We start from the raw sequence: 27,237 nt of genomic DNA on the forward strand, positions 1-27,237 counted from the left end.
ATTTTAGATGGAGACCATAATCTGTATGATGTTGAGTCTTTGGAATTTATTAAAGTTTCATTCATGCCTGATGTATCATACACTTCTGTGAATACGCCTTTGTACTCAGAGGAGATTATATAAGTTCTGTGGGTTATAGCATTTATTTAATTTTTAGTTTATTTATATAAAAGGAAAAAATTTCCATATTTTATATACCCAGTTTTAAGAACATAATGATATCTCCCTCCTTCCTTTCTTAATTGTCTTGAAATCTTTTACCCAAGTTCAAATTTACTAATTCCTTTTTCAAATTTTGTATTCTGAATTTCTTTTTAAAATCATATTTCAAAATATTAAGGACATTAAACATGATAGCTACCCCGATAACAAATTAAGTGTACAACATGTACAATATGCTATTCCTGACTATAGGGACAGTGTTGTATGCAGATCGCTGGAGCCTAGTCTCTGTATAATTGAAATTTTATACCTTTTGTTAACAAGCCCCCATCTCCCCTCCACCAGCGCTTAGCAGCTAGCATTCTATTTTTGGTTTCTGTGATCTTGACTATTAGCAATGCCTCACATAAGAGAAAGCAGGTGGTATTTGTCCTTCTGTGACTGGCTTATTTCACTTTGTGTAATGTCTTCAAGATTCATCCATGTTGACATATATTATGGAATTTCCTTTTGTAAGGTTGAATAATATATCAGTGTATGTATATACTATGTTTTCTTTACTCATTTTTCAGTGGACATTGGGAGTTTTTCCACATAATGATTATATATAGTTCTGTAATGAATTTGGGAGTGCTACTATCACTTTGGAATCCTGGTTTAATTCTTTTGGATAAATACACAGAAATAAGGTTATTGGATCACAGTATTTAATTTAATATTAATTATATATTATATATTATATATTATACAATAATTAATACATATTATACAAACAATTTAATATCAATATTAATTTAATCATTACTTGTTTAATTAATTTGAATGACTTAATTTCTAATTATAATTTTTGAGGACCCTCTACTTTTATTAAAAATATTTATACATGTATTTGAAAGGGAGAGTTACAGAGAGAGAGAGAGAGAGAGGTTTTCCATCCTCTGGTTCATTCCCCAAATGGCTGGAGCTGGCCTATCTGAAGCCAAGATCCAGGAACTTCTTCCAGGTCTCCCACATGGGTGCAGGGGCCCAAGAACTTGGACCATCTCCTGCTGTTTTCCCAGGCTCATTAGCAGAGAGCTGGATTAGAAATGGAGCAGCTGGGACTCTAATGGGTGCCAATAGAGGATGCCAGCCCTGCAGGCGGCAGCTTTACCTGCTATGCCACAGTGCCGACCCCCTACCACACTGTTTTCCATAGTAGCTGAAAAAGTTTGCATCCTCCCTAACAGTATGCAAGACTTCCAGTTTCTCCACATCTACATGAACACTAGTTACCTATTAACTTTTCGACATGTGAGGTGATACATTATATGATTTTTGTTTTGAATTTCCATGATAAGTAGTGACAGTGATAATTTTTCCATAGATCTGTTGGCTATTTGTATGTTTCCTCTGGGGAAATGTGTAATGAAGTCCTTAGGCCATTTTTTCAGAAGGCTCATTGGTTTTCATTATAGAGTTGTAGGAGTTCCTATATATTTTGATATTAACCCCTTATCAGAAGCTTTTTAACCTGATACAGTGCCCCCCTCTCCATTTCTCTCTCGTTGTCTGTGCTTTTGGTGTCAGATCCAAAAACCCACTGCCAAAACAATATCATCAAACTTTCCCCTAAGTTTTCCTCTAGAAGCTTCAGGGTTTCAACTCGTATATCTAAATTCTTAATCCATTTTGAGTTGATTTTTGTAGTGTGATATAATGATTCACTTATATTCTTCTGCCTGTGAAAGTCCAGTTTTCTCAATACCATCAGTTGAAGAGATTATTCTTTTTCCATTGTGCATTTCTGGCACCCTTGTTGACGATCAACTGACGGTACAGCTATGGGATTTATTTCTGGAAAGTCTGTTCTGTCCCACTGGTCTATTTGTCTATCTTTATGCTAGTATTGCACTGTTTTGAGTACTGTAGTTTTGCATTATATTTTGAAATCAGGAAGTGTGATATATCCACTTTTGCTCATCTTTCACAAGAGCGATTTGGCCTTTTCTGTTCTTTTTGAGTTCCACATGAATTTTAGAGCTCTTTTTCTCTGCTTCTTTAAAAATTTCTAATGTGATTTTGATAAGATTGCATCAAATCAGCAGCTCACCTTGGCTCATACAGATTTGACACTATTAAGCTTTCAAATCCATGAACACAGAATATTTTGCCATTATTTGTGCTTCTCAATTGCTTTTATTCAGCTCATCTACTGTATTTTTTATTTCAACAATTATCTCCTTTAAATCTATGCCTGACACTTGGTTCTTTATATCTGCTTTTTTTCTGCCTCATGTTCAGTATCCCACCTTCCCTTGTCATTTTTTCACATAGTTATAAATCTCCTTTTAAATGTTTCTCTTATATCCATTTATTTTGTATTGCTTGTCATATATTGTTCTGTATATCATGTTTCTTTAATTGCAATTGTCTTTCTTAAATATCTTGTGTTTTCTAGATAATTCCTGTTGCTCTTGACTTATTAAATACTTGGGCTGAAAATACATACTGGAAAAAGTTTAAAGTCCAGGTTATCACAGACGCCAGTCCTGGTGAGTATGGTGGGGTGGTAGCAGAGTGCTCTCCAGAGAGGTAAGTTCCTTGGGCTGCAATCTTGACTTAATCACTGTCTGTTTGTCTCATTCACTTCCTTCCAGATGATTCTGGATCTCAGAGAATCTCCCAGTTCTTCAGACATAGGCACTGCTGTTTTTCCATTAAAAGCTGTGCTATAACCAATTAGTCCCAGGGTTGTGCGGGAGATTACCCCTGGGTAAAGAATAATCAGGCCGGCGCCACAGCTCACTAGGCTAATCCTGCGCCTTGCGGCGCCAGCACACTGGGTTCTAGTCCCAGTCGGGGCGCCGGATTCTGTCCTGGTTGCCCTCCTTCCAGGCCAGCTCTCTGCTGTGGCCAGAGAGTGCAGTGGAGGATGGCCCAAGTGCTTGGGCCCTGCACCCCATGGGAGACCAGGAGAAGTACCTGGCTCCTGCCATCAGATCAGCGCGGTGCGCCGGCCGCAGCGTGCCGGCCGTGGTGGCCATTGGAGGGTGAACCAACGGCAAAGGAAGACCTTTCTCTCTCTGTCTCTCTCTCTCACTGTCCACTCTGCCTGTCAAAAAAAAAAAAAACAGAATAATCAATTCCCTCATCCAGCTGGACTCAAGGGCCACCCTGATATTATCCAAATGATCGCTCCTAGTAAGTGCTGCCACTTTTCTGGCTTTTGATGACGATGGGTGGATAGTTGGTTACCCAGGATCGCGCACGGAGGAGCAAACAGTGAAAACAGTCCCTTAGCCTATTAGCCTGTTCTCTTTGTGAGGTGCTCAGCTCTCCGGTGCTATCGTGTGTAACTGCCACCCCTCCAAACACACAGGAAAACCAAATGAGTTTGTCTCCTGGAGCCTCTTACCGTTCTTGCTTTACATCTCAGATCTCTAACCCACCTTTCTACTTTCGGGTCATTTCCAGTGTTGGGTCTGAGAAGGACTGACAAGGACATAGGGTCAAGGTTGTCTTTGCAGAATTCAGTGAAGGCAGCAGACAGGGAGTGGTTGAGTCCAGATCATAGCAACAGTTTCACCCATCCTTCCAAATAACTCCCAGGGGCAGCCCAAGCTGGGGTGTTAAATTTAATTCTCCCCAGATCAATGTGAGCTCATCATCTTGTCAGAAATCAGAAACCCATCCATTCAAGGTTCAAAGATGTTTTCTGCTTCCATTAATTGATATTGCATGGGTAGTGGTATCATCAAGAGCACTAAACTAGGGGCCGGCGCTGTGGCGCATTGGGTTAATGCGCTGACCTGAAGCACCAGCATCCCACATGAACACCGGTTCAAGACCCGGCTGCTCCACTTCCAATCCAGCTCTCTGCTATGGCTTGGGAAAGCAGCAGAATATGGCCCAAGTGCTTGAGCCCCTGCACCTGCGTGGGAGACCCAGAAGAAGCTCCTGGCTCCTGGCTTCGGATCTGTGCAGCCACTTGGGGAGTGAACCATTGGATGGAAGATCTCTCTCTCTCTCCCTCTTTCTCTCTCTGCCTCTCTTCTCTCTGTGTAACTCTGACTTTCAAATAAATAAATAAATAAATCTACAAAAAAAAAAAACAAACAAACAAGCTTTAAGAAATACCCATCCAGAGGCTGATTTGCTCCTAAAGAAAGAGTTGACCGGTGCAAACATCATGACAGGAAAGGGCATCTTCCTCCATTTGAAATAAGAAAACTCTGGTCTATCAGCACAAAGTAAGGAAATGAAACATGGAAAGCCTTTAGGAGGGTGCCTCATGCCAGCAAACAAATAGGACTGTATGTGGAAAACAAAGCATTAAGCTTCATGGGGGAAAATAATAGAAGTACTAGTTGTAGAAATGTTACTAAAAGGAGATCTTATTTAACGCCAAAAATTGGGAAAATAAGTATGTGTGAGAAGGACCCCAAGGTCAGCTAAATTCGGAAGCAAGAGTAAAATTCCCTCACTGTATAGGATTCCCGGATCCCATTGTATTATCGTGCTGGTCATATTCTCTCAACTCTCAACTTGTACTGCATACAAGATAACCACTCACACTTGTGTAGGACTTGCAAACAGTCGTTGCACATTTTGAATGACAATGTCCTTGGATTCCTGGTGCATCTACCAACAAGTCCCACAGAGCCGTAAAATACAACCGAAGTCTACCTTCAAAATTCTCAGAATAATTTATCAAGGCGCAATGTTTGTTAGAGATTTTGTGTGCTAGTCTGCACTAAACTTGTTGTTGCATGAGAAAGGGCAAGTGATATTGCTTAGCAAGGAAGACTTACTGCTTAGCATATGTGACCTATCCCAAAGGCAAGCATTTTTAATATATTCTTGTCTGAAATATACGCCAGAGGCACTGAAGTGGGGGTGCTGCCTTCAGGAAGCTAGGGACACATTACCACACCCCGTAATCCCGTGGTTGGAACACAGTGTTTACCTCCTGCATATTTTTAGGTCTGTGGGGAGATAAGGATTTATAACAGGATGCCAAAGGAAGTAAGTTGTTTTACAGAGAGGAAGACAGTATTAACCTTTACACAGAGTTTAATGTGAGGGGATACGAGGGTGTGGGGCATGTTTTACTGTTATTCTTGTGGGTTCCATCTCTGTCAGAATTGCGTTAAGCCCAAGCCTCAAGTGGACCTAGGAGAATACATAGCCATTTTTAACCTGTGATGTCTTTATTCTCTCTCTTTTTTTCTAACAATAAAACCCTGAGGATCTTAACTGCAAAAACTGATAGAAAGAAAGACAGACAGACAGAAAGACAGAAAGAAAGAGGAAAGAAAAGAAAAGAAAGAAAAAGAAGAAAAAAGGAAGGAGAAAAGGGGGAGGGAGGAAGGAATGGAATTAATAAATGAATTCTTTTAATGAGAATTTTTTGTGCAAGGAGTATAAGGAAATAGTTTGGTAATACATACAAGGGGTCTTCAAACAGTTCTTGGAAAATGTGCATTCTGAAAAAGTGTGCATGGATTTACAAATGCTTTTGCATCAATAAATAAAGTTAATTTTCAATTCCGTTTTCTGCGAATCTTTGGACGTCACCTTGCAGTGTGTTTTGCTTACTGCTGTTGTCTAGTTTCACTGTTGTGGCTGATCATCAACACAGGAAGAACGTGGGAGAGACATGGGAATTTATTCTTACCAAGGAATCCCGTTGATCAGATGGCATTATAAGGGCACCCTGAGAGCAAAGTGCATTTCTGCCTTTTCTGCAGTCACCACTGGTCACACTGCAGTTCTGGGTTCCTCCATTCTAACTGTGGACTCCGCGCCAGGCACACTCCTACCTTTCCTTGCAAGGTGCACAGCCTCTGCGTGCTCAGCGCTGGTGACCTCGGTGCCGTTGACCGCCAGCACCACGTCGCCTATCTGGAGTCCAGCTTCCTCGGCGGCGCTGTCTGCAGGCAGAGACACAACAAGGGATTCTTTCAGGGAGGGTCCCAAATTGAGTGCCCCGCTGTGTGTGCCCTTTTTCAAAAGCTCTTTCTCGAAAGGGCCTTTCTTTCCAACGGTAGACAATTGCTTCTGTCATGAATACGAAGGGAAATGCTCTCCCAGTGGCCGCAGCCTCCCTTTCATTTCCAGGATGCGTTTCCTTGCACATTCAGCCAGTCTGCGCGGCCTCTTTGCAATAGAATAGCGAAGCTGCTCAGAAACCCAATCTATTCAGCCCGCAGAAGGTTGCACCGCTAGTTCTCCTTCCCTCATTGCTGCTGGGTCTCTTTGTAACCCTGAGAAAATCACTTAACCTCAATATCTTCATCTACAAAAAGGGGGGTGGGGCCGAGCTCCTCAGCAGGATTGTTGAGAGAGCAAGTAATTGAAATACTTATGAAGTTGTGGCAAAAACAGATCTTGCAGTAGTCAGAGAAAAAGGGGATAAAGAGCTGCTTTTTCTTTTACTGAACAGGCTCCTCTCTGAGCCATCTCAGGAAATCAAAAATAACCTCAGCCTAAGGAGTCGGGTTTTGGAAGATGGGTAGGAGCGTTGCCGAGGTTATTTATTTTCCCCCTGGTTTTCTCACATCTGCACTTACTCAACACACCCAATATTTTATAGGGGTTAAAGAAAAGTGTGTAGTACTCATTTGCAGGTTAATTCATTTTTAATAAGTCTCTCCCATATATTTGACCAGAAACCTTCCTGCTGCAGTTTAAACCTAATTTTTCTTCTGCACTTCAACTGAAACCCATTTCTTGCTCCTGAGATATCAGTGCTGGCTGTATGAGTACAGTTCATGGACTTGCAACATATTACATAGCAGTAGCAACTCTTCCTATCTGGCATGTCAAACACCTACTGAAATAAGCATGCATGACTCAATTGGTGAGGGAACAGGACTTAAAAAACAGCTTTAGCAATGACTAAAGCTCATCTACATCTATTTGTAATAGTAGGAACTGTTGTCTCTTCTGGGGAAGCAATGGCTTATCCAATGTTGGAAAGCAGGCAAAAAGTAATATTTGACATTTCCATTCATTTATATAATAATGCTCTTATAATTAATTAAAGTCTATGGTAATGTTGATCATTTGAATATATTCCTCCAATGTCTTAAATGACTCAAATGCCTTGATTGTGGCAATGCCTTTTGATTCAAATTCCAAAATGACAACATAGGTCCAGAGATAGTTTCTTATTGATTTTTGTATTCCTCATAGTATCAAACATTAGGTCATATATATATATATATGTGTGTGTGTGTATGAAAAATAGTCTTTGAATAATAAATACATTTTGAATGAATGAATAATCCAAAAATTATATGTCATACTTTCTATCTTCAAGGAGCTTCAAATTCCACTGGGAAAGATAGGACATTGCACAATCAAAAAGAAAAGCCAATCCGTAATAGAGTGAGTGACAAGTATGAAATAAAAAACAAAGCCAACAAGTGTGTGGAACTTCTAAAAAGGGATCTTCATTTCCATCAGGAACAATTCAGAAATGCTTTTCAGAGGAAATGGCATTTGGGCTGACTTTGATGAATAGGTAGATTCTCCATAGTGTCAGTAATACAGAGTCCGGGGGTAGAGACTGCTGAGTGTTCACAAAGCCATTCCTCTTCCTCTTCTTCTTTTTTTTTTTTTTTAAAGATTGTTTATTTATTTGAAAGACAGAGTTACAGAAAGAGAGAGGGAGAGATATAGATACCTTCTGTCTGTTGATTCATTCCCCAAATGGACACAACTGCTGGGGCTGAGCCAGGCAGAAGCCAGGAGCTTCACCAAGGTCTCCATCGTGTGTGCAGGACCCAAGCACTAGGTTCATCTTCCACTGAGCTACCAGGACTCGAACCAGTGCCCATATGATATATTGGCATTGCAGACAGCAATTTAAGCTGTTATGCCACAATGCCATTCCTCTTCTATCTGGGTTCATAGATACATAGTTTTTCTCAGATTTTTTTTTTTTTTTGAGTATGCAATACCAGTGAGTGCTAGCCATTGGAACATGACTAGAAGTGATAAGGGCCCCTTCTAGGTCCAGCCCATAACGAATGCCAAGAGCTACCCTTCGTATGCTTTTCCCAGCTCCCTGCCAGACTCAGGTGACTTCCAGGCCCGGAGGGGTGACAGAATTAGAGGGGAAAAAAAGAAGCCTGGATATCAAGTACTCCATGGTGGGGGAGGGGGAACTCTCCAACAAAGAGCATCCACATTGGGCTATTAACATCTTTTCTGTTACCAAAGCTAACATAACTCCAGACAATCAGCAAGCCAAGGGAGACAAGGTTTCTGAGCGAAAGGACAAAGCTAGACTATTTTAAGACATGTCAAAAAGGAACAGAGGTTATGGGTAGGCAGGGTGGGCAGGTGTTGAGGCCATGATAGGAAAGACAGTCTAGAAAATTGAGAATTAATACTCAACTGTCAACAAGAGAGCACCATGAAAGGATTATGAATGGAAAATAGATGTGCAGTTTTTTTAAGAAGATTAATCCAGGATAGAGGGCAATTAGGTTAAGCAGATCAGCATGGACATCATTACTAGAATTAATACACACCTGCACCATCCCTCCAGAAAAGGGAATTGGAAATGAGGGGAAGGCATAAGAGTCTGTCATAGGGGCCAGCGCTGTGGCATAGCGGGTAAAGTTGCCGCCTGCAGTGCCGACATCCCATATGGGCACCAGTTTGAGACCTGGCTGCTCCACTTCTGATCCAGCTCTCTGCTATGGCCTGGGAAAGCAGCAGCAGAGACCCAAGTCCTTGGGCCCCTGCACCCACATGGGAGACCCAGAAGAAGCTCCTGGCTCCTGGCTTCAGATTGGCCCAGCTCTGGTTGCAATGCATTTTGGGAGTGAACCAGTGGATGGAAGACTTTCACTTTCTCTCTCTCTCTCTACCTCTGCCTTTCAAATAATAAATAAATAAGTTTTAAAAAGAAAGTCTGTCATGGGAACTGAACATTTTATTACACTCATTTTGTACCTATCTACTCTGAGTGGACCAACAGCGTCTCTTGGGCAAGTAAAATTTTGTATTTATTTATTTACTTATTTATGTATTTCCTAGGATTAAAACAACCTATGATACATGCTAGGGAATGTTAAAAAGTTGGTTAAATGTGGGTGTTTGTTTTTAGATACACTGAGGTAACCATGAGAGGGAAATTAAAAATGTCCACTGGGATGATGGGGAAAAACCACATTTGAAACCTGGGAGATGAGATGGGCCTGCCTGAGGAAGAGACGCAGGATTTATAATCAACAGAGAGATGCAGGGAGAGAAGTGCAGAGCACTGCAGACACAATCCTGAAGAATCATTACCTTTAGGGAGAGGACGGGGACAAAGAGGAAGCGAAAGGAGGAGCAGGTAGAGCCTGCAGGGCACAGGAGCAAGAGTGTGAAATCAACCAAAGCAAAAGAAGAATTTCAAGAGGGCAGGATTGGTCAACAGATGCCAGAAAAGTAACTTTCACAATGGCTTTTGAAATCAAGTTCTGTTCAAGAAGTCAAGAACGAAGACAGAGGAAAGGTGACTAAATACGGAGACGGGAAAGGAAATGATGACAAAAGAACTTGAAGCAGGGTCACGAAAGTTGAACTAAAACCTTTGAGTTGTGCTGATGGATAGGTCAACTGAGAGACTTAAGTTATGAGCCACTATGATTAAAGGAAGGAACCTAATAACATTGTCTCTTGCAAGTAAAATTTGCCTTTAAATAATTTTTTTTACTTGAAGGATCTATTAAGATGGGAAAAAATTATTTAAAAAAAAACACCTGTAATGAGATATAACTCATACACCATGTACCTCAACCAGTTAGAGTGTGTGATTCAGTGGTTTTTAGTTCATTCATGGAGTTGTGTAACCATAACCAGACTCTAATTTTTGTCACTCCAGAAAGAAGCACTATAATCATCAGTTACTTCCTGTTTCCTTAGCTCCAGGAAACCACTAATCTGGTTTCTGCCTTAATAAACTTGGCTATTGTGTATTGTATAAATGGAATCATATAATATGCATTCTCTTGGTGCTTGGCTCCATCTACTTAGCATAAGGTTTCCAAGATTCATTTATGTTATAGCCTGTACTGTATTTCTTATAATTGAAGAATATGACATTTCACATATCCATTCATCAGCTGATAGAAAATCGTAATGTTTAAACTTTTGACTTTTGTAAACAATGGTGCTATGAAAATTTGAGTACAAGTTTCCTTATGGACATGTGTTTTCATTTCTCTTTGGTCCATACCTAGGAGTGGAATCCTGGGCAAATGGCAACTCTATAGGTGACTTCTTGAGAAAAAGCTGGACTGTTTCCCAAAGCGGTTACACAACTTTTCATTCACACCAGCATTGCACAAATGTTCTGGATTTCTCCACATTCTTGCCAATATTTGTCTTTATCTGATTTAAAAGTAGTCATTCTTGTGGGTATGAAATGGGATCTCTGTTGTTTTGATTTGCATTTCCCCAATGGCTACAGATGTTGAGCATTTTTTCTATGTCTTTATTGACTATGTATATATCTTCTTCAAATAAATGTGTGTTCAAATCCTTCAGTCTTTCAAAGTTGTGTTATTTACGTTATTGAGCTATGACAGTGAAAGTTATTCCTGTTTGTAGAGGAACTATTTCTGGATAGTTCTTTTGATTGCTTTTAACTGTAATTAAAGGGGGTGCGATGGTCCTCTTTTGTGCCATGCAAATTCTAAGTTTTACCTTTATTTGTCACCTATGGTGGCAGTTTGAGGCATTAATGGACAATTCACAACACTCCACTTTCTGTGGTTTTTCTTTCTTTCCTTTCCTTTCTTTCCTTTCTTCTCTCTCCCTCTGAATTTAGTATAGCCAGGCAGATAAGATTAAATCGATTAGATTTGTGAGCCAGTGCCATGCCTTAGCCCTGCCCCCCTTTCGTGGTCTCAGGCCCCTACCTGACCACACCTGTATGCCCACCTGTCAATGAGAGTACATAACCGCTCCCTTTCGGAAGTGAATAAAAGGCCTGGAGCATGGTGGGCCTGCCCTATTGTCCTGTGCCTCCAGACAAGTGGCCTTCTGGTGCTGATCTCTGCTTTCCTTCCCTAGCTCTGCCACCTGTGACTGCTCCTAACTGCACGCTTGTTCCACGTAGCTCCTGGCCTGCACTCTGCCTGATATGGACCCAACTTAGTTGTTAGACTTTTTTCTCCCCCAAATAAAGCCCTCACTTTCCTGAGGATTTCTCTCACTGAATACGTGCTAAAAACTATACCTTGTTGCCTGTTTCATTTTATAAGCAGCCGATATTTAGAATCCTTATCTAAATATATGGCAAGAACTCTCAAAATGTTGAGTAAAGATCCCCGACTTCAACTTCACAAGATTAGTAAACAAAGAAGGGAGATATTTCAAGGTGACCCTGTTTACCCATTTTGAGGTTTGTCTTGAGAGCAGATGGAAAATTTGGCCTACAGTGCCCAGGAAGGCAGGAGGTGGTGGGAAACAGGATCAGGATTTCCTACATTTACATTTCCCTCCAATAGGCCACTTAACTAAAAGGCACATCTCTGTGTTCATTATAAAACGCTAAATGCAGAGATCCTCAATGCTTTCATGCATATTTACATAAAAGGCAGAATCTGAAAACCTTGTCATTAAAAAGGGGGCTTGCACTTCTCATTTGAAAAAATTGAGCGAACAATAGCAGCAGCTTTTAAAATTCTAGAGCTTCCAGAAAGTTGGACCTGTCCATAATTTCCTCTGTAGTTTGTCCTTCCCTAAATGTGTAGTTTTTTTTCTTCAAGGATGCTTGGTATCCAAGCTGGAACATCTGTTTCTTTTGTTTATGCCAACAGACCTCACCAGCATTTAGGCTTCCATAGAAAATGTGCGTGGGCAATTAGTTATGTAAGCTCCAAGCAGGCTCAGCCTCTGTATACTTATGGGCAATCATCTCCATCCCACCTATGTCTCCTCACTTCATCTTTCATCAGCGCTATGTAATTAAGCCTCTCCAGTGCCTCCAGAACAATGTTTTGTGGGATGAATAAGATTCTCAGAAGTGCAGGAAATCTGTGTAATTTTAAAGTCCCTCAACCCCTCATTTAGGAGATAGGACTTGACAATGCCTTTCGGAGGGGGCTGTTCAGCACGACGCAGACAGGGAAAAAAAGAGAAATAGACTCAGCAGCCACAGGAAGCCCTGCCAGGGCAGCGTTTTTGTTAACGCTGAATAAACCCCTAGGTTAACTATGTATTGTACCATTTCTGCCTTGGTAGAGATGCGTCTGCTTCCCTGCTACACAGCCCCAGAGCCTCCTCCATTCGGTCATTTGCAAGGCAAACATTTTGATTTCTCTCTCATTTGAATGAATGGGATAGAGTTAACTCTCTCGCCAAACAGTTGCAAAAGAAGAGTCAGAAGTGAAACAAGTCACAATATTTTGTTGAGCTGCATTTACTCATTTTACCTAGAAAGGCACACAAATTGAGTCAATGTTTTGGATATTTTGCAAGAACCTGCTCAACTTAGAACAAAGTCAAAATTGTTCAACTTTGAAAGTGTAATCATTTGTATATTCCTAGGGAATTCCTCTGTTTACTGAAGACTAACCATGTGTAGTCAGAAGTAGAACAGGGTGGTGGTGGTGGTGGGAATGGCGTTGTAGTCTGCAGTGCCAGCATCCCATATGGGTGCAGGTTTGTGTCCCGGCTGCTCCTCTTTGATCCAGCTCTCTGCTATGGCCTGGGGAAGCAGTAGAAGATGGCTCAACGGCCGGCGCCGCAGCTCAGTAGGCTAATCCTCCGCCTAGCGGCGCCGGCACACCGGGTTCTAGTCCCGGTCAGGGCGCCGGATTCTGTCCCGGTTGCCCCTCTTCCAGGCCAGCCCTCTGCTGTGGCCAGGGAGTGCAGTGGAGGATGGCCCAGGTGCTTGGGCCCTGCACCCCATGGGAGACCAGGAAAAGCACCTGGCTCCTGGCTCCTGCCATCGGATCAGCGCGGTGCCCCGGCCGCAACGCGTCAGCCGCGGCGGCCATTGGAGGGTGAACCAACGGCAAAGGAAGACCTTTCTCTCTGTCTCTCTCTCTCACTGTCCACTCTGCCTGTCAAAAAAAAAAAAAAAAAAAAAAAAGATGGCTCAAGTCCTTGGGGCTCCTGTCCCACGCAGGAGACACAGAGGAAGCCCTTGGCTCCTGGCTCCGATTGGCTCAGCTCCGGCGAGGCAGCCACTTAGGGAGTGAACCAGCAGATGGAAGACCTCTCTCTCTGTCTCTCCCTCTCTTTATCTGTAAACTCTGCCTCTAAAATAAATAAATAAATCTCAAAAAAAAAAAAAAAAAAAAAAAGAAGCAGAGCCAGGGATGGAGAAAAGGAGTGAAAGCAGGGGGGAGAGGTGGGAGTGGGGAAGGAGAAAACCAAAGAAAGAGAAGAGGTGGGAAACGTCCATTAGGAAATTCTGTTAAATCCAGATTTCTCTAACTCACTTCATGATAAAAAGTTGTCTGCTTTTGTGTCCATGAAACAGAAATAATGCGACATACCATTGTGTCTTGCTCCTGCTCATTTGAAAGGTATAAAGGGCAGGTAGGGTGGAACCTGGGCCACCTTAGCCATCTTTATCTTTCCTCAACTAAGTCCTAGGTTCCCCTTCTCTTCTCTTTCTTCCCTAGTTTGTGGTCCATGCTTCCCCTCCAAAATTCCAACAATGTTTGGGGATGAATCCCTCCCTTCCCTAATCATTAAAGGGATTATTTGCTAAATAGTCATTTATGTATTTGCCTAACTGATTAAACTTTAATTGAAATCATTCATATCAAAGTAAGAATATATCCATGCATTTGCATTTTAATATCTAATTATAGAATAAAATGTTTTTCCCCTGGATAAAAGAATTTTCAGCTTAATAACTTTGCCCTTTGCTTTTTCTATAAATATTTTAGTGTCTAATGGACTTTTTTGTTGTTAACCAAAAACACCCAAAGTTAATACAAAAACAATTTCTCTGTTAGAATGTTGATGCAATTTTTTTGCAATTACATCTGTAGATCAGTTTAGGGAATATTACATATTAAGATTTAAATAAATATTAAGATTTAGAAGTGATGAGGGGCTGGCATTGTGGACTAGCAGGTTAAGCCTCTGCTTGCAACGCTGGTTCGAGTCCTGGCTGCTCCATTTCTGATCCAGCTCCCTGTTAATGCTCCTGGGAAAGCAGAGGAGGATAGCACCACATGCTTGGACCCCTGCATCCATGTGAGAGACTCAGAAGCTTCAGCTCTTGCTGTTGAAGCCATTTGGGGAGTGAACCAGCAGATGGAAGATTTCTCTCTCTCTCTCGCTCTCTGTCTTTCCTCCCCTTTCTGTAAATCTACCTTTCAAATAGATAAAAATAAATCTTAAAAAAAAACTGATGAGAATGTCTTTCCTGCTGTTCATTTAGTGCTCTTCACTTTCTGTATTCTTTTTTTTTAAAGATTTTTTTTATTTATATGAAAGTCAGAGTTACACAGAGAGAGAAGCAAAGGCAGTGGGAGAGAGAAAGGTCTTCCATCCGCAGGTTCAACCCCCAGTTGGCTGCAACGGCCGGAGCTGGGCCAATCCAAAGCCAGGAGCCAGGAGCTTCTTCCAGGTCTCCCACATGGGTGCAGGGGCCCAAGAACCTGAGCCATCTTCTACTGCTTTCCCAGGCCACAGCAGAGAGCTAGATCAGAAGTGGCGAATCCAGGGGCTGGCACCGTGGCTCACTTGGTTAATCCTCCGCCTGCTGCGCCGGCATCCCATATGGGTGCCGGATTCCAGTCCCAGTTGCTCCTCTTCTAGTCCAGCTCTTTGCTGTGGCCCGGGAGGGCAGTGGAGGATGGCCTAAGTGCTTGGGCCCTGTACCTGCATGGGAGACCAGGAGCACCTGGCTCCTGGCTTTGGGTCAGCGTACTTCTGGCTGGAGTGGCCTTTTGGGGGGTGAACCAAAAAAAGGAAGACCTTTTGCCCGCCCCTATTTTATTTTCAAAGTAATATGGAGGTACTTCAAAAAGTTTATGGATAATAGGATTAAAAGGAAAGCTTGGGGGTGGTGCTGTAGTGCAGAAGGTTAAGCAGCTGCCTGAGATGCCAGCATCCTATATGCATACTGGTTTGAATTCTGGATTCTCCACTTGAAGTCTACCTTCCAGCAAATGCACTTTGTTTGTTTGTTTTTTTACAGACAGAGTTAGTGAGAGAGAGACAGAGAGAAAGGTCTTCCTTCCGTTAGTTCACCCCCCAAATGGCCACTACAGCTGGCACGCTGCACCAATCCGAAGCCAGGAGCCAGGTGCTTCCTCCTGGTCTCCCATGGGGTGCAGGGCCCAAGCACTTGGGCCATCCTTCACTGCCTTCCCGGCCACAGCAGAGAGCTGGAAGAGGAGCAACCATGACAGAATCCAGCGCCCTAACCAGGACTAGAACCTGGGGTGCCGGCGCCGCAGGCAGAGGATTAGCCAAGTGAGCCGCAGTGACAGCCCAGCTAATGCACTTGGGAAGGTAGCAGAAGATGGCTCAAATACTTGGACCCCTGTCACCCACATGGGAGACCCGGTTGGGGTTCTAGATCCTGACTTTGGTTTGGCCAGCCCCAATGACACTTGTGGTCATTAGGGGAGTGAACCAACAGATCTCTGTCTATTTCTCATTCTCTCTTTGTCATTCTGCCTTTCAAATAATAATAATAATAAAAAAGAGTAAGCTTATTTTGGTGCAAACATTTTTAAGCCGTGCATAGTTTTCATAATACACATTTTCCACTAATGTTTTGAAGATGCTTCATATTCTTCACAGCTTTATTAGAGCTGTTTCATCAAGTTACTTTTTTTTTCATCCCAGAGCTTTCTATCCCATACCTTCTGTGGCAGTCTTAGAGCTATCCTGTCCAAGTTTACCTGTTGTGACAACTGGAATCGACTGAAAGTTTTCACCTTCACACTTCTGGGTACATCTCATCTGACACCTGATTACACTCCCCCCAGGTGTTTCCAACTGAGTACTGCACTTGGAAGAGACTCTCAAGTCAGGCTGTTGCTGGCCAACCAGGCTTCTTTGACGGATGCTGCTCCGGAGCTCCCTATTAACCTGTTTTGCAATGTCTCAGAGCTACACTGCAGTTCAAAACTCATTGTACCCAATCTTGCCTCCTTTCCTGCCTGCTTTGCAGCTGCTGCACAGAGCAGCACTGAGCTCTGAAGGCTGTCTGTCCACTCATGCTTCTTGTCCTCTGCTGGCCACAGTGACCTCCTCCCACCTCTTGCACATCTATTTTGTTTTGGTATCTTAGATGACTGCAACTGAGAAAAAGGAACTCCTTTCAAGACCTTGAAGAGGTTTCTATCCGTTCCTAATTTACTAACAGTTTTGTAAGTCCTGAGAGAAGAGAGAGTAAAGGGATCAACAAGAGAAATGGTTGGTTTCAACAGGGGAAGGAGGAAAAGATAAACAGGTACACATTCAAGTATAGTTGATGGTATAGAGGAAGGATTTCTGACAAATAGAAAACAGAGGTAGGAAAGAGTCAAGAAGATAACCCATGCTTGCAAGTGTGAGGCTGGTGCAACATTTAGGGAGGAGAGAAACTTTCAGATTGGCTAAAAATCCAGAAATGTTGGTTACTGCACTAGATGAACTGTAGTTCTATGGTTATTAGACTGGACTTTCAACACAAAAGAAAGACATCACGGGAGAGAGACTACAATATTTAGGGTTCATCCCAGAATTCACCCAGAGAGGGAGGAAGAGTACACAAGGTGAGTGGAGAGTACAGAGAAGAGTAAATTCCTACAATACCCTGACTGAACACTGCTCATTCCATCAGAAGTGAGACACCTGAAATGTTAGTTCAACTGTATATCTGAGTTGATGTTATATTTAACGTATTCAATATTTTTCTAGACAGTTGCGGATAAACTCAACCAGAATCAAGTCACGGAAAATTCAAGGGCAATTCTTTGTTAAAATAACAGGGCTTTTAAAGAAAGGATCACATGTCAAGTACCATTCCATCAAGAAGAGGTCCAACCCCTACCTTGTGTGCCCAGGGGATGTTTTGTGTGATTGTGTGACTGTTGTTTACAATCCCCTGGATGCGGAGTCACAGTGTCCATATGGCTGGAGGCTAACAGGTTGTAGAGCAATTTGTGGTTTTCTCACAACAACCCTCATCATCTTCTACATTCTGTAGTAGCTCGTGTATGTTAAAGGGGTATAGGGGCCAGTGCTGTGGTGTAGCAGGCTAAGCCACCGTCTGTAGCACCGATATCTTTTTTTTTTTTTTTTTTAAGATTTATTTTGTTTATTTGAAAGACAGAGTTACAGAGAGAGGTAGAGATAAAGAGAAGTTTTCCATCTGCTGGTTCACTCCCCGGATGGCTATAAAGCCAGTGCTGTACCGATCTGAAGCCAGGAGCCAGCAGCTTCTTCCGGGTCTCCCATGCAGGTACAGGGGCCCAAGGACTTGGGCCATCTTCTACTGCTTTCCCAGGCCATAGCAGAGAGCTGGATTGGAAGAGGAGCAGGCAGGACTAGAACCGGTGTCCATATGGGATGCTGGCACTTCAGGCCAGGGTTTTAATCTGCTGTGCCACAGCGCCGGCCCCAGCACCGGTATCTTATATGGGTACCAGTTCAAGTCCCAGCTTCTCTACTTCCAATCCAGTTTCCTGCTAATGCACCTGGGAAAGCAGAAGAAACATGGCGCCAAATGCTTGGGCCCCTGCACCCACGTGGGAGACCCAGATGAATTTCCTGGTCCTGGCTTTATGACTCAGAGCTGGCCCAGCCCTATATTGCAGCCATTTGGATGAGTGAACCAGCTGATGAAAGACCTCTCCCTCTCCTTCTCTCTCTCTAACTCTGACTTTCAAAAAAATAAGTTAATAAATAGATCTTAAAAAAAAGGTAAAGGGGCATTATTGCACCCTTGGGTTCACACCAGACCCTGGTTTTCCAGTATCTCAGGACAATCTTATTTCCCTTGAACTTGGAGTCAGTGAAGAAGCTCATGCTGCCCCTAGGGGCATGAGCACATTTGGAGTTGGAAGCTTATCCCAGCTTCTGACTGTATGATCTGTGATGGGCAAGCTGGAACAGCTGGGGTAATTGTGGATACAAATCGGAAGCCTTGCAACACCCAGGCTGGGGCTGAAAGAAATCATGCCTTTAGATGAAGTGATTGAGCCACAGACACAAATCAAATACCTGTGCTATTTCACAGCCTTCAACTCTTGGGAGTCAATCAATCCCCTTCATTGCTTAAACCATTTCAGTTCAGCTTTTCTATCACTTGTACCTGAGTGTCCCAACTGATCTAAGTCACAGTGAAAGAATTCTGGTTCTGCGGTTAGAAATTCTGAGATCTGGATTCTGCTGTGACCCTGCTTATACTATAACCTTAGGCGAGTCATTTAATTACTTTGATGCGGAATATATTTATCAATTAAATGGACATGGCAATATCATGTTCAACGTCCTTTGTACAGATTACATGGAAAACACATATATAATGCCACACTCGGAGTAGATAACCAATGACTGTGGATTCATGTCTGTGATATCATATGGTCTTTACATTTAAAGTGAAATTAACCAATTTCTAATTTGATGTAATAAATAAGTAAACGTCTTTCTTTAAATCTCCTGAATGTGACACAGCCATGCAGGTTATTTAGTACCTAGATTTCCCCCTCCAGCGAAAGCAGACTGAGTCACTGCATTTTACAAAATCGGTGCCATTGATCACCTGGTTTAAGTGATACCCTGTAAGAAGCTTCCTTATGGTGGATCCTGAACCTGTAAATCTTAATGTCCTTGCTGCACCAGGAAGATTTCACATTCTCTCTGGATGCTCAATATGTCTTTTCTCTATTCTCAGGCACTGGCAATTGATCAGAAAATACCATTAATGTAACAAATAGGTGGTTGTCTGAACACTATTTCCTGCCTACTGGAATCACTCATGGCTGTGTAATTCTGGACCGGAAGGTGAGAATTTCATCTGCTGTACCTGTCATCTTAGGGCCTTTACCAGAGCTTGGTGGTCTTCCTTTTATAGATGAGAGAGTAGCATGCGAATGGAATCACAGGGCACAAGACAGAGGAACTCTGAGTGCTGACAAAGGAAAATGAAGCTTGACTCTGGATGATAATGAAGCCAGAGAAGGAATTAAGGCAGAAGGGTAAAGTGGAAAGGGTGCCCCTCTACTGCTTTCCATGCCATGTGGTCCCAGCCTGCAGACACCCAGGGCTGTTAGAGTCACTCAACAAGCAAATTTTTTTTGGATACCTGCTCTGTAGTGGCTGGGACACTGCTCTCTGGTCATTGACGGATAAGACAGACTCTCTGATCTTGGGATGTTGCAGTCCAAATGGGGAGATAGGCAAACAAGTCACTGTTGTAGTGTAATTTAGAATCTCATTAAGCCTCCCCTGATGCACCATGCAGGGTGTGGGTATCTATCTTTTACTCTTAATCTTATTTTGGTTCTGAGTTTTTTTTTTTAAACATTCCTCTCAGATTACTCTAATGTTAGAAATAGGGAAGCAAAGGATCTAACTCCTATTAACCACCTACTAAGTCCCAATTTGCTAGTTAGGAAATAAGGAAACTTGAGAAGCCATAAGAGAAATAATTTAGAGGGGAATGGAACTGCTCCCAGAAACTCTGAAACACTGAGGCTGGGCAGCTGGAAGCTCATGAGGTCTTTCTTGTCTCCAGAACTGAGTGCCACGTGCACAGTGGACAGGCAGGATACTGTGGTAGGAGGACCAGTGCTTCCCACAGGGAAGCATGATCGTTTAAAACATGTGGTCACCCTAGGAGCACGCCTCATCATGAGTTTTGGGTAAACTGACATTGAGAAGCTGCTTCTAGTGCATATGCATGTTTTACAGGATAATGATCTTGAAGGCTATTGAGTTTGAGTGTATTTTGTTAGGGTTGAGATCACTGGGGTCTAAAATAAAGCTTCTATCATCAGACCACTTACTGGTGTCCACTTCCGTCACCATGATTGGCTTGGAGAACTCAATTCGGAAGCCCCAAGGATAATCCCCGGTTCCTTTGAAGAGTTTCACAGTTCGCTCACGGACTAAAGAGAAAACAAGAGGGTGTTCCTTTGAGTTAATTGTCAGATATCATAAGGGTATTTTCAAGTATCTCATATTCATCATTGTTTACTACATGCCAGGTCTAATGAAAATGTTCTAACCACTATGTAAGTGCTTTCTAGTTTAATCTCCACAATACCTTACTGATATTTTTTACTTTTGGAGAGGAGGAACCTGAGGCAGCATGGGTAAACAACTTGCCTAAGCCCCATAGTGAGTAGGAGGCAGTGTGACTCCCACGTCCTTGTGCTTGACCTGTGTCACAGCTGCTCTGGAGGGCATCTGAGCCACACAGACCTGAGCCACCCAGATCTGTTAACGATGAAATAATTTTTAAGTAAGGTTATATAAGGGAATGAAAGAACAGACTCCTGAGCCATCCAGTTAGGTCTCACACGAACCCAAGAAAACCTGAACAACTGAGTTTCCCAGGGGGAAAAAAAAACCAGAAACATCTGGGCCTTGCAGAAATGGGAGCTATGGGGGTGTGCTGGGCTGAAGGTGCAGATGTGCAAGAAGCCGGCAGTAGGGATTTGTGGATTTTTGCACCCGTTTCAGGATCTTTAATTAGCCTGCTCAGCAATCTGTCTGCTTTCCACGCTTCTCCTCCCTTTTCCTCCTGTCCCCTTTACTGCCCACAACCTCCATATTCTCCTTTCTGTATGCACAAAGCATCTTCAAAAAGTTCATGGGAAATGTGCATTATGAAAAAACTATGCATGGCTTTAAATTGTTATGCACCAAAATCTTTTAATTCTGCTTTTTCATAAATTCTTTGAAGTCCCCTCATGTAAGTGTGGATGTGTGTGTTTGCATGCATGTGTATTCCTTCCACACACCTTCTGCTCACTGACAAATCTGGCTTATCCCTATATTTGGAGCCGTCCCAGGCCTTCTTGACTTTTCTCTACCCCAAGACAGTTGAACTTCTGTGTCCACCACAGAGTGCATTTTTTCAGTTTAAATTTCTGAAGGCATGAAGCTCATAGCCCAAAGTCATCTCTCTGCAGTACTGCTTGGGGCTATCACACTTCAGAGGTGAGGAAAGGGCAGGATTCCAAGTTAGAAACCATGTTTCAGTAAGACTTCCTTTGGTGGAAAGATGATATCCACGAAGGGAGAGGTGGCCATGGTAGGCATTCTATATTTATGGTATAATCATATTTCATTTTTTGATTCAGAAAAAAATATACATACCTGGATCATTAAACATCAAAATTGTTTAAGTGATCTCAGAGGAATAATTTTTGAGCCAATAAAAAAATTACAACAAAAGGTTTCAAAAGAATGTGAATTTGGTTTTATGCAAGGTCAAGTTCCCCAGAGGGAAGCAGGAACGCAATGCTGAATGACTATTATCCTAACAACTATACTAAGGAATAAATCATGATAAAGTATAAAGATGAACTTCCTGAGCTCTAGAAGTGATTGTTAATAATAGGACTATTCTTAGGTCTTTTGGAAAAAAGCTGTGTAATTAGTTATAAACTAAAAGTGTCATTCTATTGATAAGGGCGTGGAAAATCAATACCTTAGAAATTTAAATCTAATACAGTCCTCTTTCATTAAAGAAAACAGTAATTTGGAGCAAGTGTTTAGTCTAGCAGCTAAGGTAACCATGTTTTACATCTGACTGCCTGGGTTCAATTTCTGGCTCCAACTGCTGATTCCAGCTTCCTGTGAGTGCAGATCCTGGGGGAGTGGGGTGGGGGGGAGGCAGCAGTGATGAGTCAAGTAATTGGATTCCTGCCACTCATGATGGAGAACTGGATTTTGTTCCTGGCTCCCAGCTTCAACCCTGGCCATTGCCAGCATTTGGGGAGTGAATCAGTGGGTAGGAGCTCTCCTCTGTCTGCTTGCCTCTCTGTATATCTCTCTGCCTCTCAAATAGCAAAACAAAAAAAAATAAAGAAATATGTTAGAATTTATGGGTAGTATATTAATCTGTTGCTTCAAGGCCAAAACATTCCAGAGGCCAAAGAAACTCTTGGGAGTTTAAAGTGATGGACAGCAGTTGTATTGGGAATGGGAAGTGTCGCTCCCCCTCTTCGCGGAGGAACGACACAGGACCTTGAGCTATTCTTTTGTCTGCTCGGCCCTTCCCGGGTTTGCTGCTGGTTCTTCCCGGGTTGGCTACCGTCCCTTCCACCTCCGTGGAAGGGCGGTTCCCCCTGCCACTTTCCCCACTTCCGCGGGGGAGCAGCACACCGCCGGCCGGCCGGTGTCGCTCCCCCTCTTCGTGGAGGAATGACACAGGACCCTGCGCTGTTCTTTCGTCTGCTCGGCCCTCCCCGGGTTTGCTGCTGGTTCTTCCCAGGTTGGCTACCGTCCCTTCCACCTCCATGGAAGGGCAGTTCCCCCTGCCACATTCCCCACTTCCGCGGGGGAGCGGCACACCACCGGCCGGCTCTCTCGGGGGCTGCACAGGTGTTCCCCTTAGATGTTCCTCGTGCATGTTGTCTCTCTCCTCCTTTATAGTCCTCTTCCACCAATCCCAACTCTGCTACCCACACGCCGAGTACACTGCTCTCCTCCAATCAGGAGCAGGTCCCACAGTCTATTGGTTGAACTGGAGGCAGCTGTGTAGAAGCTGTTTCTCCCTTCTCAGCGCCATATTGTGGGAGAGCAGATGCATAGAATAAGTCTTAATTCCAGTAACTTAGTCTAGTCCGAGTTGCTCCCAGTTGCTCCCCACAGGCCGGCTCTCTCAGGGGCTGCTCAGATGTTCCTCAGGTGTTCCTGGTGCATGTTGTCTCGCTCCTCCTTTATAGTCCTCTTCCACCAATCCCAACTCTGCTACCCACATGCCGAGTACGCTGCTCTCCTCCAATCAGGAGCAGGATCAGCTCCTGCAGGTCATCACTCAAGTTGGCGAGAGGCAGCTGTGTAGAAGTTGTTACTCCCTTCTCAGCGCCATATTGTGGGAGAGCAGATGCATAGAATAAGTCTTAATTCCAGTAACTTAGTCTAGTCCGAGTTGCTCCCAGTTGCTCCCCACAGGAAGGACTTCAGTCCATTCTCCCACTTGATGAAGAATCTCTTCTTTGCCATCTCTGACAGGTACACTGGGTTGGTGAGTCCCTATGTGCTGCAGAATCACTGTTATTATAGATGTGTATTATACTTTTCAAGGTTTGCAAGAAGACTTGCCATCTATTTTATTAATTTCCTCTCAGATATGCTGAGGTAAGTCAATATATGTTTTTCTAAATTTTTATTTATTAGATGAGAGAGAGAGAGAGAGAGAGAGAGAGAGAGATCTTCCATTCACTAATGTACTTTCCAAATGTCTGTAAGAATCCGTTGGCCAGGCCAAAGCAAAGAGCTTGGAACTCATCCATGAGTCTCCCACATGGATGGCAGGGACCCAAGAACTTGAGCCATCACCTGTTGTTTCCCAGAGAGCACATTAAGAGAAAGCTGGGGCTGGTACTCAAACCCATATGGGACATTCCAAGTCCAAGGTTAGGTCAAATGCCTGCCCTAGTCAATTATTTCTGAAATAAAGTTTTGTATGAGAAATGACACAGAGAGGAAAAGGTTGAGCAATCTGCCCAAGTGTGCTCAGCTGTGACCACCTCCCTGGGAACAAAAGCATTTGATGAAAACAAGGACGCTGTCTCTGTCTTTACAGATCCAATAGTCCAAGAGCAGAAGCCACTCACTCACAGACACTCACTGTGGCTCTACCATGTGCCCAGCTGTCTGCCTATAGACTAGAAATGGAGTGGGGAAGACAGACAAGGGTCTTGCTCTCTTGAAGTTCATGTGCTGGACATTAGCTGCCAAGGATCGGCAAACATTTAAGGAGAAAAAGGATGAAGTCTTTTCACGTGGATTCTGGTAACACTCTGTCTTTCCAGGCTCTCTGAAGAAAACACATCGTTTGCCTGCTGCTGACAAGGGTATCAGGAAAAGCACACCTAGGTTGCTGAAGAGGTATTCATGTATTCTAGCAGTAACATTTTGGGCTCTGTTCTATTCTACACTTCTGGGAACATCTCTGTTATTTGTTAATACAGTTCCCCTCTGGCAGTCATTTACATGACTGTTTGCACCACCACTTATTGAATCTCAGTGTCATTTAAGGCTCGGTGCTGGGAAATTCAAGGGCAAAGGAATGAATATTTTAGTGAGCTGCCTGCAACAGGCTGGTAGAGCTAATCAGAGCAAGGACCATCTAAAATCCTATTTTTGAGCTCTGTAAAAATCATTTCTACCATCCCCACTTGTCAAAACTTCCTGTTCCCTCTAGCTTACTCTTCACATTATCTTCTGCTTTTGACAGGTTGACTACCCAACAGATATATTTGTTTAATGGAGCATTTTACCAAGTTGATCCAAATCAAATCATGTTTGTTGCTTTGTTTTCATTTTGCATGAGACTGTTACAATAGCTGATAGCTATTGCTTTCAAAGCTAGGTTTGGGTTTTTGTTGTTGTTGTTTTGTTTTTCAATCAGGCAAATTGAATGTCAACAGTGTGCCATTCAATGAAGTCTTTAAATGGTGAGCTCAACTTGTAGGCCTTTCCTATGGGAGAGAAGACAATCAAAATGTTTTGCAACATGTTCCCCTCCCGTTCTGAAGACAATTTTCTCACACTTTAAGATTTATAGTCCTGGTTTCCCTTGCCACTGTCTAGAGGATAATCTATGAGTGCCACACAGCTGCTGAAAAGCCACAAATGACTGTCATAGTCTTTTCAGAGACCATGTGGGCACATCTTCAAGTAATTTATTACCCTTGATACCACTGCCTCAGAATCATCCTGTTAGGTGTAAAAATTCAAATGAAGGGCAAATATCTCCATAAATGTAACACAACACATATACTGAAAACATCCTACAATTTTTAGTGCAAATTTCAGCAGTATGTTTCTTTAGTCATACAAACCTTTGTTTACTTGTTTCTCTAAAGCAGAGCTCTTTTGGAAGAATAAGGAGTGGATTTTTTTCAAATGTAAGATTTAAACTCAAAAAAATACTTGCTGGTGGATATAAATCAGCATTGCAATATATTTATGATGCTACTGGTTAATAAGTATATTTTTCAGTTTAAAAATTGTTCATTTGCCTCCAACTCAGTTTGTCTACCAATCTCTATCACCTTTCATTGGTCTTTTGGTATCATATAGTTAAGAACACATGCTGCTGGTACACACAACATTTCAAGTCTTAGTAAGAACAACAACCAGCAATTCTTGAACTGAGTTTCAGTGCAATAAAGTATCCCGAAGCTTACTTGCAACATTTACATATACTTGCATATATGAGGCATCTTTAAAAAGCTTGTGGGAAAATAGAATTAAAATATACATTTACTTTGATGCAAAAGATTTTTGAAATCCATGTATAGTTTTTCCATATTATGAATTTTCCACAAACTTTTTGAAGAGCCCTCCCTCATATATTTATATTCATTAGTCTGACAAAATTCTCATTGAAATTATGGAGAATAAGGATGGGAGATAGAAATAGCCAAGGTGGCTAGAAATGGCTCACTCTTTTCATATACATAATTTCATTTATTTTTAAATAATATCATAAGAGAAATCGTGTACTGATTTTTGTAAGGTTACATAGTTGGTAAGTTACTGAATGTTATTGAAATAAGGTGTTTTCATTCATTCATTCAAAAATATCATTGGCTTCCCGTAATGGCACAGGCACGTTCCTGGCCCTTGGAATACATCAACAACCAAACAGGCAGAGCTCTGACCCCGAGAGTCTTACTTCCAGCATGGTGGCCTTGGCTTGAGCCATCCTATTACTCAGATGAAAGCTAAATATGTAAACTTTCATTTATTTATTTTTAAGATTTTTATTTATTTATTTGAGAGGTAGAGTTACAGACAGTGAGAAAGAGAGAGAGAGAGAAAGGTCTTCCTTCCATTGGTTCACTCCCCGCATGACCACCAAGGTTGGAGCTACGCCGATCTGAAGCCAGGAGCCAGGTGCTTCCTCCTGGTCTCCCATGTGGGTGCAGGACCCAAGCACTTGGGCCATCCTCCACTGCCCTCCCAGGCCACAGCAGAGAGCTGGACTGGAAGAGGAGCAACTGGGACTAGAACCTGGCGCCCATATGGGATGCCGGTGCCACAGGTGGAGGATTAACCTAGAGAGCCACCACGCCAGCCCCTAAACTTTTATTTCTTAAAGCTACTATTAGATCTTTATCATCAGTCTTGTTGTTGTTGTTCTTACTTCTTTTATTTCATTTTTCTTTTTAAAATTTATTTTATTACTGTAAGAACACTTAACGTGTTCTTCTAATTTATTACCCCTGATACCACTGCCTCAGAATCATCTTGTTAGGTGTTCTTCTAGATTTTCCCTTCTAATGAATGTTTTGATATAATTCATTATTGTTGTCCATAGGTACATATTATTGTGCATGGGTACAACGTCCATTGGTAATGTTGTCCGTAGGTACATGGTGGATCTCCAGCTGAACTGAAACTTTATGCCTCATCATCTAGCTTGATTTTCACAATCCACTCTGTATACTTTAAGATTCATATTCAGAGTTCCATGCTTACTTTTCAATGAATGGTTAAGTGCAATTCAGTCATATTATATGAATATAAATAAATATTCTATATATGCAAAATATAATCTTTGTATTTTCTTATGCTTGTGTATGAGAACTCACTTAGATTTAAAACTTTCCTTCCATAAACTCCCCACTGTTGAATTTCATATTTTTAAGGAAAAATTAAGCAGGTGCAGGTATCTGGCATAGCAGTTAAGCAGTTGCTTGAGATGCCGTATCAGAAGGTCGGTCTGGGTTAGTAAAGTCCCTGCTGTGCTCCTCACTCTGGCTTCCTGCTAGTATACACCTTCAGAGGCAGCAGGTGGTATCTCAAGTATTTGGGTCTCTATTACCCCTGTGGAAGACCCAGATTTAATCTCCAGCTCCTGGCTTTGGCCTAGGATAGCCCTTTTCCTTGTGGACATTTAGGGAGTGACCCAGTGGGTGGGAGATACCT

At 42.5% G+C, this 27,237-nt stretch overlaps 1 protein-coding gene across 2 annotated transcripts in view; it reads right to left on the reverse strand.

Annotated features, from left to right (window-relative positions):
* LOC100359138 (uncharacterized) overlaps window positions 1-27,237 on the reverse strand; it is a 143,732-nt gene that overhangs the window by 79,012 nt on the left and 37,483 nt on the right. For both annotated transcript variants that reach the window (XR_011381949.1, XM_051853594.2), the window contains exons 6-7: window positions 20,127-20,228; window positions 5,967-6,077 (exon numbers count right to left, since the gene is read on the reverse strand). Coding sequence is in view for 1 of the 2 variants with exons in the window: in XM_051853594.2 (XP_051709554.2) it covers window positions 5,967-6,077; window positions 20,127-20,228 (213 nt within the window). In the remaining variant the exon portion in view is untranslated. The remainder of the gene's footprint in view (window positions 1-5,966; window positions 6,078-20,126; window positions 20,229-27,237) is intronic.

Source organism: Oryctolagus cuniculus, chromosome 14 (assembly GCF_964237555.1).
Source record: "Oryctolagus cuniculus chromosome 14, mOryCun1.1, whole genome shotgun sequence".
NCBI lineage: Eukaryota > Metazoa > Chordata > Mammalia > Lagomorpha > Leporidae > Oryctolagus > Oryctolagus cuniculus.